This window comes from Monodon monoceros, unplaced genomic scaffold (genome assembly GCF_005190385.1).
Source record: "Monodon monoceros isolate NGI ecotype Baffin Bay Population unplaced genomic scaffold, NGI_Narwhal_1 Super_Scaffold_18, whole genome shotgun sequence".
Lineage (NCBI taxonomy): Eukaryota > Metazoa > Chordata > Mammalia > Artiodactyla > Monodontidae > Monodon > Monodon monoceros.
Window position 1 is genome coordinate 1,314,976 of NW_021703774.1, and position 18,661 is coordinate 1,333,636.

An 18,661-nucleotide genomic window follows, 5' to 3' on the forward strand; every position below is an offset into this window, starting at 1 on the left:
TTGTTAAGTGCACAGCCTCTGAAGCCACCCGCCCTGGATTAGTCCCAGTTGTATCACAGACTTGCTAAGTGCCCTTCCTGTGCCTCCGTTTCTTCGTCTGTAAAACGGGGTGACGTGACCACTGGGTCATTGTGAGGATGAAACGAGCTTATTTAGATCTGAGAGCTTGGAGCAGCAGCTGGCACACGGGGGAGGCCTGGGAGTGTTTGCTGGCATCTCGGATACTGTGTGTGTCCCCGTCCTTCTCCTTCCCGGGGGTGCCCAGCTCCCCTCTGCCTCCCCTCAGATTCCCGCAGCTTAGGCTCCCCTCACCCAGCCCAGGGCACAGGGCGGGCCTTGGCCGCCCCTCCTTCCTGCTCTCTCCCTCCTGAGTCAAGCCTGGGACCGCTGGTCATGGGAAGATGGGCCCACCCTGCCCTGCCCTGCAGCCCCCAGCCACGGGGGGAGCTGACGGCACACCCCTCTTCCAAGGAATTAGGGCTTACCTGGGTGGGGTCCCCAGGCCTTGCAAGTGAATTACTGTCACCCTCCCCGTAGGGTCCGGGGCAGACTTGGCCGGCTGCTCGGCCTTGGCGTCGACCTTCTGGGCCTCCCACCCCATGCCTGCTTCAAGTCCAGGCCCCCGAAGGTCTCGCTGTCAGGCTCTCCCCACTTCCCTATTATTCTGCAGCCCCAGCTCTGCTTCCTGGTATCTTTTCCCTCTGGCCTCCCCTCTCTAGTAGGTCTGCTCTTCCAGGGAGCCTTCCTGGACTGGCTAGGACCTCGCTGCTAAGTGTGGCCCACAGCCGCGCGGCAGGAGCACCCCTCGGGGGCTGGCGGAAACGCAGAAGCTCAGAGTCTGTGTTTTAACCCGATTCCAAGGGGCCACATGCACGTTACAGCTTGAGAATTACTGAGCGAGGTCACTCTTGCTGTTCCAACCCCGACAAGATGGAGATTCTGGGAATCTGGGTCAGCTGGTCAGGCTGACTGGGGACAGAGGAGGGGGCATCTCAAATTCTGTAAATAATGACGCAGGTCTGCTCGGGCCCCATCCTGAATCCTCCTTTGACCGCAGCCCGCCCACCAGCCTCTCCTGCTGGCTGAAACCTGGACACACCAACTCCCCTGGGAGGTTGTCCCCGTCATGGGACCCTCTCAGCTGAGGCAGAGGCCCCCTCAGGCCATGCCTGGCTGGTCTGCCACTAACGTGCTCCAGGGGGATGTCTGCCTGGGGCCCCAGAATCTCCCTTCACCTGGGCTACGGCAGACTGGCCCAGACTGGCTCCCTGCAGGGAGACAAGGTTGGGGTGGGGGACTCACGTCACCTCCTCCCTCTTTCTCGCTCTCTCTGCTCCCACGTGTGCGAGCACTTAAAGCTTCTGGGGGTCCTGAGTGATGAACGCTAAGTGCTTAACCTCATTTAGAGTCTCCAAAACTTAGACCTCCTCTGTCACTTAGCACCTAAGAACGTCCTGTGGGAATAACTTAGGGAAATGCTAATCTGATTCCTTTCTGTACACACGCACACACGCACACACGAGTGGGAACCTGGGCCTCAGACCACGTTCCAATTCCAAGTCTGTCACCTACTAGCTGTGTGACCTTGAACAAGTTAGTCTCTCTGAACCGTAGTTTTTATTTTTTTTTAATAAATTTATTTATTTTATTTATTTTTGGCTGTGTTGGGTCTTCGTTGCTGCACGCGGGCTTTCTCTAGTTGCGGTGAGCGGGGGCTACTCTTCGTTGCAGTGTGTGGGCTCTAGGCATGCGGGCTTCAGTAGCTGTGGCTCGCGGGCTCTAGAGCTCAGGCTCAGTAGTTGTGGCGCACGGGCTTAGTTGCTCCACGGCATGTGGGATCTTCCCGGACCAGGGCTCGAACCCGCGTCCCCTGCATTGGCAGGCAGATTCTCAACCACTGCGCCACCAGGGAAGCCCTGAACCGTAGTTTCTTTATCTGCGAACTGGGAGTGGTTACGCCTACCTTGTGGCATCGATATAAAGATTTAGGTGATTAGTGTGTGGTCATTGCTCTGTATGTCTACCTGTCCCCACGGCCCAGCTGTCCTCCAGGACAACTTCAGGCCCCAGAATGCAGGGATGCGAGGCACTAGGCTCGACCAGAACGACACACCAGGCTCAGCGGGGGTCCCCTTGGTCATGGAGACCCAGGTGAAGTTTTCTTTCTGAGAGAGGTGCAGAGGGTGGGATTTTAACGGCCTTGTGTGGAAGGGGTGGCATTTGTGGCCCAGAGATTCAGAACCACTTGATAAATGCCAAAGTGCTTTTTTATTAATTCACCGGTCATGAAACTTCCAACTGGTTGGCTAAAGGGCGTGAAGTCCTTTCTTACATGGGGTCCCTGTTGATCCACCGTCAGGCAGCTCATCGGCATTGACGTGCGTCCCCGAGAGGGCTGACATGCTGGTCGGTGACATTAGTCCTCTGCTGAGCCAGAGGATGACCAGTTAGGCTGGGGGACGCTTGCTGGGGTCACTGAGGCATAGTTTGCCCTGTGGCCTCGCTCTCATTAGCCCCATATTCTAACCAAGCAAACCGGCCGGCCCCAGACGGGGTGACCCTCACAGTATTTCTGGGATCTGTTCTTCCATGGATCAGGACTTTCTCTTCATCAGCACGTCGGCCCAGCAGCCCTGGCACCAGACGTGAGATCCTAGGAGGCCTCAGGCCGCACAAGTGCCCGAACCACTGAAGCTCGAATGACACACAGCGGAGCCCCCCTGTCCGGCTGTTTACGGGGTCCTCAGCTCTGACACTGGGATGTCCCCGTGGGCTGGGCCCCAGGAGGCCGGGTCCCGCCCCGCTTGTGTCGCAGCCGTGCCGTGTGCCTCTGGGCCAGCCTCCCTGGGCCTGTTTCTTCTTCTATGAAGGGGACGTTATTCCCCTGAGCTTTGCCTGCCTCAGCAGGGGAAGCAAACGAACACCCTAAGGCTTTGCAAGGTAACAGGGTTATTTTGTGGTCCCTCAAGTAAAAAACCTGTTGTTAGGATGAATAAGTTCCGTTCACTCTTTCTCTGGGTGCGCTGGGTGGCAGAACGCCCTGCGTGCTAAGAGGTGATAAGTGAGGCCTGCAGGGTCTCCAGGGCAGCCTGGACTCCAGGAGGAAATGGCATCACAGCTCAGGGTGGACTGGCTGTGGGCAACCTGGACCTGGGGTCTGGGAGACTCAGGCTCAGGGCTCAGGAGACGCCTCCGCACAGTCCAGGCTTGCAGCGGCTCCTGGCGCCCCCGCTCTGTGCTCCCTCTGCCCTGGGAACCCCGAGGCCTCCCACTCCCATCTGCAAATCCTCTGAGGGGCCAGAAGGGCCTGTGCCCCCTTGACCAGGGACGGCGACATCACGTCCCTTCAGCACCCGTACATATTAAATGCACCACGACCACATAGATCGGAGTTCTTTACCGTCAGTTTTACTTTCTCTGTCATCACATCACCTGTGGGGACTCCTGGGCAGGGAGACAACGAAGCCACACGTGGTTTCCACGTTTGTAAACGCTGGACATGAGGACGGTGGGGACGGAGCATAGTATTTTGCATCGTAGGGTCGTTGCGAAAGGGCTGCTTCACAGCAGTGACCGTGACCCGGAGCAGCAGCGGACGAGCCCCGTGAACATGAGCTGCGGGGAGGGCCGAAGGGCGTGCCGACTCCGTTTATAAGAAGCACAGGTCGGTCAGGACAGGGGCTGCCCTGGGGAGCAGGACAGACACAAGCGGGGCCTGAGGGCCACTGGGAGCCCGTCACTTTCTGTTCCTGATCTGGGGGCTGGCACTCTGCACTCAGTTGGCAGAGATTCACAGAGCCACCCACGCCGAAGCCATGCGCTTTCCTGTGTGTACGCTTTGGTTAAGTGACAGCTCACCAGTTAAACGCTTATTGATTTTTTTTTTTTCTAATTAAGCAGCCGTTTTTAAAATAATTAATTTATTTTTGGCTGCATTGGGTCTTCGCTGCTGCACGCGGGCTTTCTCTAGTTGCGGAGAGCCGGGGCTACCCTTCGTTGCGGTGCGCAGGCTTCTCATCGCGGTGGCTTCTCTTGTTGCGGAGCTCGGGCTCTAGGTGCGCAGGCTCAGTAGTTGTGGCACGTGGGCTCAGTAGTTGTGGCTCATGGGCTTAGCTGCTCTGCAGCATGTGGGATCTTCCCGGACCAGGGCTTGAACCCATGTCCCGTGCGTTGGCAGGCAGATTCTTAACCACTGCGCCACCAGGGAAGTCCAAATGCTTACTGGTTTTGAAGCTGTAGTTTGATCTCACGTTTTGGAGGCCCCAGACCTGGTGTATCAACAATCTGGGCCCCAGACAGGCCGTCTTTCTCCCGCTAGGCTGAGGTAGAGCCCTCCTCCCTGGCCTTGCTGACCGTCACCAACTGAGGGATGACCCAGAGGTCAGGTCCATGGGCTCTACACAGAGGTCACTGCCCTCCCAGGCTGAGAAGAGTCCTCTCCAGCCTTCCCTAAGCCTCTCCAGCCTCCTCCATCCGGGAGCCCACAGCCATACGTCTGACCACCGCTTGGAGCTTATGACTTAGAAAGTTCCGTGCGCCTGCCATGTGCCTTACAAGCCTCTTGAGGCAGGGGGCCCCAGCCCGTCCTGCAGGACCCAGGGAGAACATGCTTTCAGTAAATGCGAGCTCCTTTTATAGCCCTGAAGCTCACGTCCCCCAGGTGCCTGCCTGGACATGTTCCCCTGGGGGTGGCTTTCCCTTTACAGGCTGTGGGACACTGGGCTTGTCTATCCCCTCCCTAAGTCCCACGTGACTTATTTGTAAGATTAGCGCAGCCACACCAGTGTCCTGGAGACGAGGACGGAATGTGGGACCCGGAGCGGGAGGTGCCCCCCCCATGGTGACCCCAGTCCTTGCCTGGCGCAGGGTCAGTGAGAGGGGATCCCTCGAGAAAGCCGGCGGCCCCTCGGTCCTCAGCAGCTCCCCCAATAACCCACTGCTAGAAAGTGTTCAAAGAAATGCCAGCAATTTATTGATTTCCTATATTTCCAAAAAAAGCAAACGCATAGTGTACCCCCCAGGGAAACGGGCCTGGCCAGCGCTAGGTTCCTCCGCAAACATGGAGCGGGGGCGGGGGGACGGGCTGCAGAGCGCCCCACCCTCCCTCCCTGCCCAGCCAGAGCCCCTTCCTCACTGTCCCAGCTGCCCCCGCCTCAGCCAGGCTCCAGGGTGGATGGGACCAGCTCTGCCTCTGCGTCCTGGGAGCAGCTGAGTCTGCGCTGCTAGATCGGCCCCGCGGCACCGGCTGCCGGTGGCCAGTGACCAGGTCTGTCGTAAGCGCAGGAGGCCCTGGGTCGGGGCAGCGACAGGGAGGACGGGGTCCTCCCCCACTCGGCGTTGGACTGTCCTGTTCCGGGCGTCGAGCCCGACAGCGCGCGGCCGACGTGTACTTCACATCGTGAGCTGTGCCTCAGCGGACCCCGCGCTCCTTCTGTAGGAAATTTATCCACAGGCCCCTCCAAGGCCTGCCTCTTCCAAAGTGGCAGGCCCAGGTGGCTGGCCTCAGAAGTCATGAGAGAGGTGGCCAAAGCCAGGCCTGGCCTGACGGTCCACCTGGCCCACGGGGGTCTGAAAAGCTGCCCATCCCCAAGGCAGAAGCTGGGCCCCGGCTCCTAACCCTGCGGGGGAAGGAAAGCCGAGGGAAGGGGCACCCCCACAGGGTCATCGGCTAGTTCCCTCTCACCCTGACTGGACTGGATGGCCCTCTCACACTGGGGACCCCTAAAGCCAGGGACCCCAGGGCCCCTCTTTCCTCCAGAAGAACGTGAGACGGGGTGTGGCCTCTCCGCTCACTGACGCATCCAGAGTGCTCGCAGCACTGCCTGGCTCCGCACGCGTTTCTTTGAGAAACCAGTTCCTCTGGGCCCTGAGGGCTGGCAGAGGGGACAGTCTACTGGCACCAGCTCCCCACGGGCCCTGAGAGAGAGGCAAGCCACCACCACGAGGGGCGGGGAGGACGCGGCACAGACCCAGCACCAGAGCACGCCTGGCTGCGTGGCCCGTCATCTCGGGTCTGTTCCCCACCCCGTCCCTAGTCCCGTCCTGCTGCCACACCTCTCATCAGGAGGGTCCTCAGTGCAGAGGCTCTGACTGCTGGGGTGAGCGGTGGGGCTGGACGGGGCGTGGGGGGAACTCCAGGCCGGGAGGAGGGAGGACGAGGCAGCCAGTTCCCCTCGATCACCACCAGTGCCGCTCGGCGGGGACGCTGTGTCCTGCCCTGTCCTACAGTGCAGACCAAGGACCATTTTCACAGCCCTTCTCCGGAGGCCCCTCCTCTACTTCTCGTCTGAAATGCACAGGAGTCTGGGGTCTGGGGTCTGGGGTGGCCAGTGTCCCTGGTGGGCCTCTTATCACGTCCCCTGCGGTTTGCACAAAGTAGAGACAGAGGGCTGGGGTCGGGGAAGAAGCGAGCGGCCTCTGGCTGGGACGGGGGCGGCTCCCCTTCCTGTTCTATCCAAATTCCCTTCCTCCGAGTCTCCTGGGACCCAAAACACTCCCTCGCTTGGATCTCGGCAGGCGCACAGGGCAGGACCCTCCTGGCTGACTCCCTGCCCAGCCCAGCCTGCCCCTCCGCTGGGAATACGAGGACCAAGCTGCCATTCCCTGAACAGCTGCTGGGCTTTGAGCACCATTCTTCCTTCTTTCTCCTGCAACAAGTGAATTCCAAGCCCCCGGAAGGCAGGGGCTTCCCAGGCTGAGCCTGCTCTGACGGGTACACAGCCCGCGAGAACGGCCAGGCCCCCTCTCTGGCACCTACCCTCGGGACAGCCTTCACACAGCAAAGCCAGCGTGCCTGTCCTGGCCCATCCTGCAGACGGCCGCGTGGCACTGGGGGCTGGGCCGCACAAGCGCACAACTAGATCTTCCCAGGAGATACACCGAACCCCGCCAACCTCCCTTCCTGCAGAGCTGCCTCTTAGCGGGGGTTGAGCCCCCGGCCTCACATATTCCCCACCGCGCCCCGCCCCCTGCAGAGGTCCCTGTGGGCCTGGCGCTGGCGTGGCCCCTGCCCCGGCACACACAGCTCAGGACGACGGGGAAGCTACACCCAAAGCACACATTGTCCGCGCCCGTGAGGGCGAGTCCCTCCACCACCGCGAGCTGCAGTCCGGCAGCTCACACAGCTCTTTGCAGTTTCAGGTCCTGCTTTCAGCACACGCACACAGGCGCACACGCGCACACACGCACGCGCACACACACACACACACACACACACACTATACACATGTATATGTACCGTTTCTCGGCAAAAGAAGTACTGACATCAGATGTAAGCTCCCTTAACTGAAGAAAGGCCCCCCAACCCTCCCCAACCCCCATTGCCTGTCAGTTCCCCCAAGGAAAAAAAAAAAAAGAATCTAAAAGTATTCTTGTCATCCACAGCGTCCTGGTTTGCTCTCAGCTGTGGTTAAACATTTCCCAATACTGCGCAGCTGGACAGAATACCCCTCCAGCAAGGCCCGAGTCTTCTCAGCTGGATCGTATCACGTCTGGAAAAGGACAAGGCCTCTAGTGAGTGCCCACAGGGGGACAGCCACGCCACCGGTCTCGCCAGGGCTGTCCCCCTCTCACCACGTCCGCACAGACGTGCCCAGGCCTGAGCCTGGGGTCAGGGTCGCCCTCGACACGTTCATAGGTTGCTCCTGTTGGGTCAGAGCTGCCCCCCACCCCAACCCCCCCCGGTGGCCAGCGCAGCACCGGACGCCGTGACTCCGTGCATCAGGCATCTGCTGGTTTTGGTCTCCTCTCCTTGCCTGTCCTCATGTCGTTGGAGCCCATTTGCCAGGAGTGGGTGTCTGTCTGAGGTCTAAGCCTGCCTTCCGGGGGCTTGGAATCCACTTCATCTGGACTGAAGTTATAGCCCCTACCCCAGCCAGGACCCTCCCTGGGTGCTGGGATTGGGGTCCTGGCGATAGCTGGGGCACGAGGAAGTCCCCTTCAGCTCAGAAGACCCTGTCCCCATCCCTGGCTCTTTGCAGATGGCTCCACCCTAGGGCTGCCTGCCTCTGCTGACCCTCGAGGGTTGACGAGGTCTGGTTTGAGCATCTAAGCCTGGTCCTGGGCTTACCTGCATCAGAATCACTTTGGATGCTTGTTTAACAATGTATTTTCCTGGACCCGGCTCCGGAGCCACTGAATCAGAACTGCTGGGGCTGGGACCAGGAGTGCAGTTTAGCAAGCATCCCAGGTGAGTCTAACGAAGGCTAAGGCTTATTTATGAGCCTTTGTCACAGATATTGGATCTGAGGTTTTGCTCCCTAGAACCATAAGCTGGAAACAAGCTTGTTCACACTAGGCATGTTGCAGAGACTGGAAGGTGGATTATAAAAAGGAGAAGGTGGTGAGCTGTAGAAGCCCAAACCCAAAACGACACATGGTGTCACTGCAGGGGCGCCATTCACACTGCACTCCACGTGAATGGCACCATCTGGGTCGTGCAGTGTGCAACGCACACGGCTGTACCCAGCAGTTCTGCCCAGACCTCTGGCCTGTCGATGCTACCAGGACATTGCACACCCATAACATCCTGTGTGGGATGGTCACTGGCCAGGCAGTCTACACGGCTGTCCTCACAGACAGCCTCACCGTGTGTCAGCTGGACTGAAGGATGCTTCTGCATCCCTGGGAAGCACCGCCTGGCTCCTTTCTCTGGGACTGGCTGAGGCCGTGGTAGGGGTCCCGGGGGCGCCCCCTGCCCTGGATGGGCGGACTCTTACCTGCAAGCTGAACTTGCTTGGGTAGCCTCTTCTTAGATTCGGGAGGTGAAGTTCCTGAGGCTGCTGGCCCCAGCTAAGGTTCCCAGCATGCTCCTATCGAAACCTTGCTGCGGAGGAGAAACAGGAGCTATATGAAACATCACAGGACGGACCAGTGTGGGCGTCCACGCGGTCAGAGGCTGCCCCTAAGCATCCTCGAGCTTGCGCGAAGCTCTCTGGACACACTCCGCACGTGTGTCGGGGCTAAAACTGGCCTGATTAAACGTGTGACCAAGCGTGAGGTCACTGACACTCACGAGTTAGTGAGATGGGTCTGGCCTTCCGCACAACGGAACATCCTACTTGCCATCACAGAAACCTGAATCAAGGCGTGAGGGTTTAGCTACTGCTTGTCACTCTAGAAACAGAGCAGCCACCGAAATCAGATTAGAAAAATTGTTTGTTTCTTCCTCTGACTGGCCCCGCTTTTTAAAAAGATGAATCCCGACAAGAGCTCTTGGCAAGGAGGTCATGCCCGGCGGGGCGGAAGGGTCACGGGCTCTGTCTACCTGTGTGTTCTGCCACCTCCAGCCTTACCAGCCCCGAGCGCATGCCGAGCAGAGACTGAATCTTACTCCTGTATGTCTCATAGCATACAGCAGGTGCTCAATAAATGCTCTGGAGTGACTGAGGGCGGCCCTTGAGAAGGGGCGCCTGGCTCCAGCCCTGGCCTCTGAGAGCCTCGTCAGCGCTCACTGACCGGTGGGGACACAGGGGACCAAGGCAGGCGGTTCGAAGCCCCGGTCCCACCTGGTCTGGGCATGGGAAACGTGATCATCGCCGCCCCCCCCGCCCCCGTCCCCCACAGGTTTGCAGGTTCTCTCCTGCCAAGCTTGGCGGGATGTGGTGGAAGGTCCCAGAAGAGACGAGTCCTGGGTCCCAGCCCCACTGTCCTCCAACTGGCCGAGTCAAGGCCGACTCCGGGGCCCCGTCTCCCTGGTCTGCAGGAGGGACCAAGCCCATGGCGGCCTCACTGGGGATGCAACAGCCCTGTGAAGGTGGATGAGCACCGAAGCACCAGCCCAGTCCCTTTGGGGCTGCGGTCAAAGCTGGCTCCAACTACGTGGCCCAGGAGAGCCTGACGGGGGGACTCTCTGTGTGTCCCGGGCAGGTGCCGCCTCCCTATTTGGGTGAGCCCAACCCTCGGGCCACCTCGGAGCAGCTGGAGGAAGCGCTCCCTGGTCCTCTCACCCGCCTCCCCTCCACGAGGCCTTCCTGGCAGCTGTCATGTGGCCAAGCCCACCTGCCCAAAAGAGCAGGACACGGGCCACCACTGGCAGTGGCTTCACACGGCCCCGGCCACCTGTCTCCCCACCGCGCTGGAGGAAGAGCCGTCCTTCTCCTGCCCAGGGGGCTGTCCTCCCACCCCCTCCCCTGCCTGGTCAGGCAGTTCCTGAGCCTCCAAGACCCTGTCCCCACCCCCCACCCCCGCCTTCCTTCTCCTCCTTCACTTTCCCTGCAGAAATGTCATTAAACAGGCAGCTTTTTACGCATTCTTTTGTCTCCCTGCCCTCTGGCCAAACTGAGGTGATCAGGTCCCCTCCCATCCCCCGCCCTCCCCCCTGCAGTGGGCCCCATGGGGCTCCCCCTCCCCGCCTTTGACAGCTGTGCCCTAGAGTCACCGGAGACTTCTGGACGCCCAGATCCAGGCCCTTCCTGTTCCCATCTCCCCTCGGCCCCCAGGGAGGGTCTTCTCCCTGCTTCCGCCTTCGTCCCCCAAGACTTTTCTGCAGACGTGCTGCCCGTGCCCGTGGCTTCTCCCACGTGGACACGCAGCTGTCTGCACGCAGCCTGGCCTCTCTCCCCAGGCCCCGCACGCGGACCCCAGACTCCACCTCTCCATCAGGGCTCCCTCAGAAGCCCCGACCCTCCCCCCTTCCCTGGCTGATCCGTTTCTAAACGTAACCACAGGGTCTCCAGCCGGAAGCCCAACCCGCCTGTTTCTTCTGCCCCTGCCCTTCATGGCCACCCTCACCGCTGCTGACACCTCGGTCTAAAGAGCGGCTGCTCCTGAGATGGGAAAGGAGGTCAGTCAGCATGAAGAGCTTCTACAGAACTGGACCCGACCGTGCGGCTGGGGAGGGGGGAGGTGTTGGGGACAGCGGGGCAAGGTTGCCACTGGGCAAATCCAGCAGCCTGGTCTCGTGTCCACTCCACCCTGCAGTGCATGCAAGGAGCCTTCCTAGGGCTGGTTTCAGCATGTAACCCCCTCCTCCAAACCCTCAATGGCTCCCCAGTGCCAAAAGCAAACCCTTTAGTCTAAACTTGATTGGGTCTCGCCATGCGGCCCAAACCTGCCTTCCCAGCCAGAGTGCACACGTGCCCCCAAGTGCGTGATGTGCCTTTGGTCCGCCTGCTTCCCAGTTCGTTCCCAGAAGAACCCCCCACCCCCAGGCCTCTGCGGCACTTCCTGGATCTCCTCTGTCCTCCACCCCCTCAGCGCCTCCGCAGGCCCTGGGCTGAGATGTGTCAGCGCCTGGATCCCAGTCACCGAGGGGCTGGCCTCTCCCTTCCTGCGCCGCGCGGACCCGAGTCAGTGGTGGGAAGGAGCAGGAAAGCCTCGCCGGCAGGGGTGGAAGGTGTGGGCCCTTACCTGTCTGAGGACCCCCTGCAGCTCCCTGCTGGACCACATGTCAGCCAGGAGGAGTCGGGCGGCCTCTGCAGCCCTGGGGGAGGCACTGCACGGGTAGAAGTTCATCAAGGGTGAGACTCCAGCAACTTGAGGATGAACGAACACCCTCTTCCGTCCCCCCTCACCTCCTCGTGGGGCGGCCCCTGGGTGCCCGAGAGCGCAGCCCCACGGGGGGTCACTCTACACAGCGGGCACAACCCCAGGCCCCTGCCCACCTAGAGGTACCCGGGACTCTCTCTGGGGCCCCGGTCCCACCCCCTGGCCTTGTCCTCGGAGGAGAGGAGCCCTTGGAGCAGACGCAGCTCCCGCACGGCTGGGTCTGCCCCTCGGTGCCTCCCGCTGGCCCACGAGGACTCAGTGTCGCTCGGTCCCCTGGCCGGGAAGTGTGCTGCCCGAGGCCTGGATGCAGGAGCTCGGCTTCTGGACTTCCCTCCTGGTCAGCCTCCCCGCCGCTCCCCCGTGCACCGCACGGCCAGCTCAGGCCGCAGCACTGCTCCTCCGCGGGGCCGGGGAGGGCACGGAGGGGCCCCCATGCTGCCCACCTGCTACGACACAGGTTGATGACGTTGCAGACCATGTCGCTGGAGAAGTGCTGCTTGGCCATCCCCGGCAGCGACGCCATCAGGTTCCTCACGGTGTAGCAGGTCGAGGACAGGATGTCCTCCGAGTTGCTGGTGTGGCCGGTATGGCTGCTGAGAAGCCTGGTCACCTCCGGGAGCACCTGGTTCCCTGGGAGAGAAAGGAGGGGACGGCACGCGGTCCGATGACCGAGGGCTCCCACGGGGCCCCGGGCCTGGCGCTCCAACTCGGGGCTTGGGACCGTATCGGACCTCGCACGCCTGCGCCCCATCCTCAGGTGACCTGCCCCTTCCCACGCCCGAGCCTCTCTTGGGCCAGCTCCCCGCCCCCACCACCCCAGGGAGCGGTCAGAGGGTAACCTTCCGGTAGGCTCTGGAAAGTGGGGGTCCCTCTCGAGGGGGTGGGGGTGGGGGCTGGCCGGAGCCACACGGCACTCACCCATCACCTTGTGCAGTGCGGGGTGGCGGGACATGTTGCTCAGGAGGGAAGCTCCGGACCGCACCACGTCTGAGTTGCCCGACTGCAGGAGCTTGGCGATGTGAGGCAGGCCCTTCTCCTTCAGCCCGATCAGCTGGCTCATGCCGCTGGACATCTGAGAGAACGCACGGACGAGTGAGGCCTTGGCTGGGCTCCCCAGGCCGCCCGGCAGGCCGGAGAGGCTCCCCAGGCCAGTTACCCCAAACCGAGAGACCCCAGAACTTTCTCTCTTCCGTGTTGGAAGTAGAGACAGACACACATTTGCTCCCGCCTGGGTGACTGCAGAACAAAGCCCCGGGCAGACATGCACCTGCACCTCACCCGGGGCAGTCTGGAGCCCATGGAACGAGGGAAGTCTCCGGCCCCTCATTCACGGTGTGAGGGGCCCCAGAATCAACTTCCAGATTGAGCCGGTGCCAGTGGCTGCCGCTCTGCCTGCCTCACCCTTCCCGGTACTAGCTGCTCACGTAAAGCCTCGGGTCGAGGGCACCTGGCACCTGAGGAAGTGCCCACCGTCCTCTGCCAACCTCCCTGCCTTCTGTGGAGTCAGTACATACTTGAGTCAAGGAGGGATAAGAGCGGGCCTGTGCCTCGCGGAGGTGCCATCCAGGTCGGCCCACCCGGGCTGCTGGCCGCAAAGCCATCCTGGCCGTAACCTGGTCCGGGCTGGTGTGGGGCTCTCGAAGACCCCCGGCCTATCCCCTCTCAGTGGGGGGTCCTCCTTTACCCTCAACTCACCCCTGTCCTCTTTCCGCCCGCCCCCCTTCTGTCCTGAGCAAGGAGGAGGGCGGGGTAGCCGCAGATGTGCCTCCCACGGCACACGTCTCAAGTCTATCAAGTCCTCCCCCTGCCCGTGGCCTCAAAATCTCTCCCGATCCTGCCACATCTTCCTCTGGACCTGCCCACATCCCAAACCCTCTATTTCCACCCCTGCCAGTTCAGCAAAGAGGAGACCCCTCTCCTACCACAAACACACCCGTCTTCCTGTCCCCCATCCCAGGCAGAGCCCGAGGCCAGCCCAGGGCCGGACACCGGAAGACAGATTCTGTGGCACAGACAGAATCCAGGAGGGCTGGGTCCCACAGCCCCTGTCCTCCACCTGGGCGTTCCCAGGGGCTGAGGATACTCCTCCACACGCCCCCAGTGCCTGGCCCGGAGCCTTGACTCAGGCAGGCCCCGTACATGGGGACGCGGCGAGCTGAGCCCGGCCCGCGCGTGGAGAGACAGGTGCGGGGTGGGGGCGCTCACCAGCCCCTTGCTGGCGGTCAGGTTTTGCAGGGCGCCGGCGCAGGCCTCCAGGGTGGCGTCCTTCTTGCTCTTGCCCATGAGGTTCAGGTAGGTGCGGATGGCGTTCGAGTGGTACAGCCAGCCGCTGCCCTTGGGGTTGGGCTCTTCCTCAGGAAGGGGGCAGTCGTAGTTGTTGTTCTGGGGACAAGAAGCAAGTCGAGAGGGGCCGAACCCACGCATTCTGCTCCCCCAGCCTCAGCGTCATGGTTCCCAGATGAGGAAGCGCCCGCTGCCCCCTCCTCTGTGCACTGCAGCTGCTCCCCGGTGGGTGAGGGGCAACTGTGCCCTCTGCCGTCTCCACGGGGCACAGAGCATCCTTGGTGCCCCAGGCCAGCTCTGCCCCCACCCAGCTATGAGGCTGCTGTGGGTCTCACACCCTGACGCCTCCACCCCTCCCAGAGTCACAGCCTGAACTTGACCCTCCCGGGGCCAACAAGGGTGGTCCAGGGCCTGGCTCCCACCGCTGGCACAGTGATGGCAGCCACCCTCCCCCCGCAGCATCCCTCTGCTTCTGGGGAGACGTGGGGGGCTCAGGAGGCGGTGGGAACCAGGATGCCCCCCAATCTTCAGGGGTGAGATGAAGAGGGGGAGAATTTACTGGTCACAGAGCAAGAGACACAAGCCTGCAAACAGGGGCCTGGAGCTTTTGGTCTCCGGGGGTCTGAGCAGCTCCTACATCCCGAGCACACCCCCCCCCCAGTGTCGTAAGATGCCAAGGTCGGGCAGGGGTCCATCCCCCGGGACTGGCCTCAGGCTCCAGCAGGGCAGAGAGGCGGGGTGCACGAGGCAGTGGGATCCGGGGGACTCCGCGGGAGCAGACGGACAGACGCGCGGACAGACACGCGCGCTCACCGTCATCCTGCCGTTCTTGCTACTGAAGCAGCCGGGGGAGGACTTCTCGGTGCAGGCGTTGCGGGCGTTGTGCTCCAGCTGGCGGTAGCGGGTGGGCACCTCGGTGTCCAGGCGGTAGCAGAGGTTGTGCAGGGTGCACATGCAGTTCTCCACAGACTGGGGGCCGAGCAGAGACGGTGCTGAGCCTCTGCTCAGCCCCCGAACGCCTGGCTCAGTCCCTGCTGCCACAATCCCTCCAACGAGAGGGCGGGCCCCTCGGGCTGCCCTGGGCCAGCACAGACGCCGCCACGGTCCAAGAAGTTCCCAGTGGCAGCTGCTCCCAGATCTTTGCCGCTTTCCTTCCGTAAACCCTCCCGGCTCGGGGGTGAGGCAGCAGATCTGCCCTCTTAATGTCTGGCCCTGCTGGGGTTTGGGAGCCCCTGACTTCCGGGGCCCGGGGTCACCCAGGCGGAGGCGGTGTTCCATCCAGAGCGGAAGATCACGGTGCTGCTGGGGCCACCCTGAGCAGTCAAGTGACAGGCTGTCTCCTGAAGCCGACAGTCACTTCCAGGGGAGGGAGTAGGAAACAAAATCCCTCCCCAGGGAAACCGTGTGCAGGACCCAGGGGCCGTGATGCCCGGCCAGCCCCCTGGGGACTGCTCGCCAGTCTCCGTCCTGCTGTGCAGAAGGACCTCAGCCTCCAGTATACCTTCCTGCCCCCATTTCCCCTTTCTGTCTGTCTGGGCAGGTGTCCAGAGTCCTGGGGGGTGGGAGGGTGGCTCTACCAGGGCCTTTGGGGGCGGCAGCGGACGCCCTGAGCCAGGAGTTCCCTTCGTGTTTTGCTTGTTAACTGAGTCTCTAAAACAACCCCCGAGGTAGACATGATGTGGACTGAGGAACAGAGATGAGGGAAGTGTCACAGTCGCAAAGCCTCTAAGTGCGGGAGAGGACCTGCCCCTGTAACCACTGCTTGGGCGCCACCCGCCAAGGAAGGGTCGGGCTGCTCGGCATCCGCACGTTCCCTCTGCTGGCCAGGCTCTGCGTCCCTTCTGGCCACCAGGCCACGCCTTAAAGGCTCCCAGGAGCGCAGACCTGCCCTGTGGAATCTGGGAGAGAAAAGTACCAGGACCTGGAGTCCCAGGCCGCCCTCACTGACTGGAGACAGAGAGGAGTCTAGGTTCAGGGGTGCCACCTGGGGCGACGCTCACCTTGTCGTCACAGCGGCCGGCTGCCACACATTTCTGGATATAGGCCATGAGGGAGTCAATGAGACCCGTGTAGTTGCGCATGGTCTTGCGCCCCGTCTCTGCGGAGCTCAGGTTCCTGACAGAGGACATGGGGCGGGTGGGGAGACGGGGGGGACAGGTGGGAGGGGAGGAGATGCAGCGGGGAGGGGAGGGGGGGAGAAGAGGAAAGGAACGGGTGGGAAACAGAAATGAGGGCCAAGGAAGGAAAGAGAAATCGTTCAGCGAATCCTGCTCAGTCCTGGCTGAGGCTGGGAAGGGGTCTCACTGGGACTCGGCTCCTGGCTGAGGCTGGGAAGGGCTCTCACTGGAACCCGGCTCTTTTCACCCTTCCTGCCCACCTGGTTCCCAGGCCCGTAACTTTTATGTGTCCAGGGCTCCGTGCCGCTGGCAGCCCAGGCACACACCCTGCCCTCGTGGCACTTGCTCGGCAGGGGACTGGACGCCCCTCCCCGCAGAAGCTGTGCTCTGCCCCCAGCAGCGGGCTCACTCCCACCCGGGCAGTCTGGGCCCTTCCGCCTGGTGCAGGTGGGGTGTGACTGCTACCACCCCACAAAGTCCTCGATTACCCTGGCTCTGCCTCTGCCTAGCCTCTCTGCTCCCCAGAGGCTGCCGCCAGAGGCGGGGAGGGAGGAGCCCAAGCCAACTGTACCCCTGTTCTGGGGCTCCCAGGAGTTGGGGAAGACAAACCCCGTCAGAGTGAGGTGTGACCCTTAGGGGGGATCTGCTCCACAGTTCCACCTCCATACCGCCCACCCCCTCGGAAGCAGCGCGCCTAGGTCCCTCCGCCAACAGCCTCCAGGGCCTTTGCCACACCCTGGGGCAGAACTCAGGGAACTCTGGGCAGAGCAGTGCCATCTTCACGCCGAGGAATATGGCGGATGCTGTTCGCGCCCCAGCCGGGAGCCCACCAGCAGACCTGTGTCTAAACATGCTCTTCAAGACAGCACAAGGAAGGCATATTTTGTGGTGGGGAAGAAGGGGAAACAGCTGTGCCAGTTTAGCTATTCAGATCCAAGCATTTCCACTCAGATCCCTAAGGAAGACCCCCTCAGCAGAGGTGGTGGGGTCCTGAGCCTCCACCAGGCCCAGGGAAGCTGGGATGCAGCCACATCTGGGAGGCCAGGCTGGTGTCAGCCCCCTGCCCCGCTGAGCCTGGGCTGAGCCGGGCTGAGCTCCCCGCCCTCACCTCAGGCAGCCGGTGGCATTGAAGAAGACCTCAGCGTCCACGGCTTTCTGGGGCACGTTGCTGTTGCCATCGCACCAGCCGGAGAACGGGATGATGACCCGGTCAGCCAGGACGGGCAGGGCGTCCGAGATCAGCTCCTCCTTTAGCTCGTCGGTGGAGGACAGGTTCCAGAGCAGCCCTGGGGGTGGGGACCGCCAGGGTCAGGAAGACCAGGGATCCAGTGCCACCCCCGGCTGGACACCACCTCCCGGACGGGCCTCTGTCATGTGAGCATCCCATGAGCCCACTTGCCCACGTTTCAACTAGAAGGCAGGCTCTTGAGGGCAGAGCGTCTAGAGTTCTCTGTGCAGGTCAAAGTTACACACAGGGAAGCTGATCAAAACACGTGTGACTCATCAATGTTTTCTGATACCAATGCTAGCGCTCAGCATCTTCTCACGGCCTCTGCTTTCCACCCAAAGGTCAGCCCAGAGACTCTTACTTGCTCTGTATGTGGCCCCATCTTCCCCATCCCACTCCAGGTCTCCTCAGTCACTTCTGTGCCCTGTGTGCCCACCCTGAGTGCTTGCTGGCACAAGCCTTGGATACAGGCGCTGACGACCTGTTGACCTGCTCGCTCCCCTTCACCTGCAAATCCCAGGGTCTGCTGAGTACCGGTCCTGCCTGGACACCAACCCTCCACTCCCTCCCTCTATCCCTCACACATAGATGGTGGATGGACGGATGGATGGACATGGACAGATGGATGGAGGGACACAATACCCAGGGTCACCAGCTGGACACGACCAACTGGCCAGCACCGGTCCCATGGGACTCCTGGGGTGTCAGCCTGAGGCCGCCCATGCCCCACCCTGTCCTGGGCTGTGGCCACCCCAGCGCCTCCCAGCCGCCCCACTCTCTGTGGCCGGGCTCCCCACCGGTCAGCTGCTTCTGGATCTCCGTGCAGCTGGTACTCCTCAGGAGGTTGACGGCCTCGCGGATGCCGCTCTGCCTCTGAGTCTCCAGCTTGTTCGTGGTGCTACGGAACACCAGGTTGCGCAGGGCCCCGGCCGCGGCCTGCTGCACGTTCTGGTTGGAGCTGCGGAGAAGGTCCACCAGCTTGCAGATGCCGCCCAGCTGGTACACCTGCGGGACAGGGCGCCCAGCGCCGGGCAGGGCGGTGAGGCTGGGCTGACGACCCTCCACTTGGAGCAGCTTCACCCCGACCGAAACACCCAGGGCGGCCGAAAGAAACAGGTAGTGCAGAGTGACAGTGACCGGCCAGACGCGGAGCAAAGGCGGGACTTCGCCGCCAGCTCTCTCGCACCCCAGCCGGAACTCCCTGAGCCCCTCCTCGGGAGCCTGGTGTGAGGACCAGACGGGAACACGCATAGAAACACACTTCAGAACCCTAAGGCGGGGAGACCCTCCTGCAAACGCCTCCTCAATACAGCAGGAACTGGATGCAGACGGACCCTGCCCACTCTAGGAAATGCATTCACGGGACTGCACCCTTGGGCTGACAGCGGAGGACTTGATGAGTCCTCCCTGCCAGCCACGCTTAGAGGCACAGACAGCCCTGTTCTCCACCACAGAAGCCTGGTGAGAGATGATGGCACCACGGAGGGACAGAGACAGAGACAGAGAGACCGAAACAGAGAAAGAGAGAGAGAAAGAAACAGAGAGA

General features: G+C 61.9%; 1 protein-coding gene across 2 annotated transcripts in view; it reads right to left on the reverse strand.

Moving 5' to 3' along the window:
* Positions 1–7,241: 7,241 nt before the first annotated feature.
* Positions 7,242–18,661, reverse strand: part of PKP1 (plakophilin 1) — a 41,343-nt gene continuing 29,923 nt past the window's right edge. Inside the window, exons 5-14 of one of the 2 annotated variants that reach the window (XM_029229623.1) lie at positions 17,913–18,120; positions 16,996–17,173; positions 15,771–15,885; positions 14,584–14,739; positions 13,693–13,869; positions 12,406–12,559; positions 11,931–12,117; positions 11,350–11,434; positions 8,718–8,824; positions 7,242–7,490 (exon numbers count right to left, since the gene is read on the reverse strand). In XM_029229623.1, coding sequence (XP_029085456.1) covers positions 8,750–8,824; positions 11,350–11,434; positions 11,931–12,117; positions 12,406–12,559; positions 13,693–13,869; positions 14,584–14,739; positions 15,771–15,885; positions 16,996–17,173; positions 17,913–18,120 — 1,335 coding nt within the window. In that variant the 3' untranslated portion in view covers positions 7,242–7,490; positions 8,718–8,749. Of the gene's footprint in view, positions 7,491–8,714; positions 8,825–11,349; positions 11,435–11,930; positions 12,118–12,405; positions 12,560–13,692; positions 13,870–14,583; positions 14,740–15,770; positions 15,914–16,052; positions 16,088–16,995; positions 17,174–17,912; positions 18,121–18,661 lie in introns of those variants that run through there. The other variant, XM_029229622.1, reaches the window with a different exon arrangement.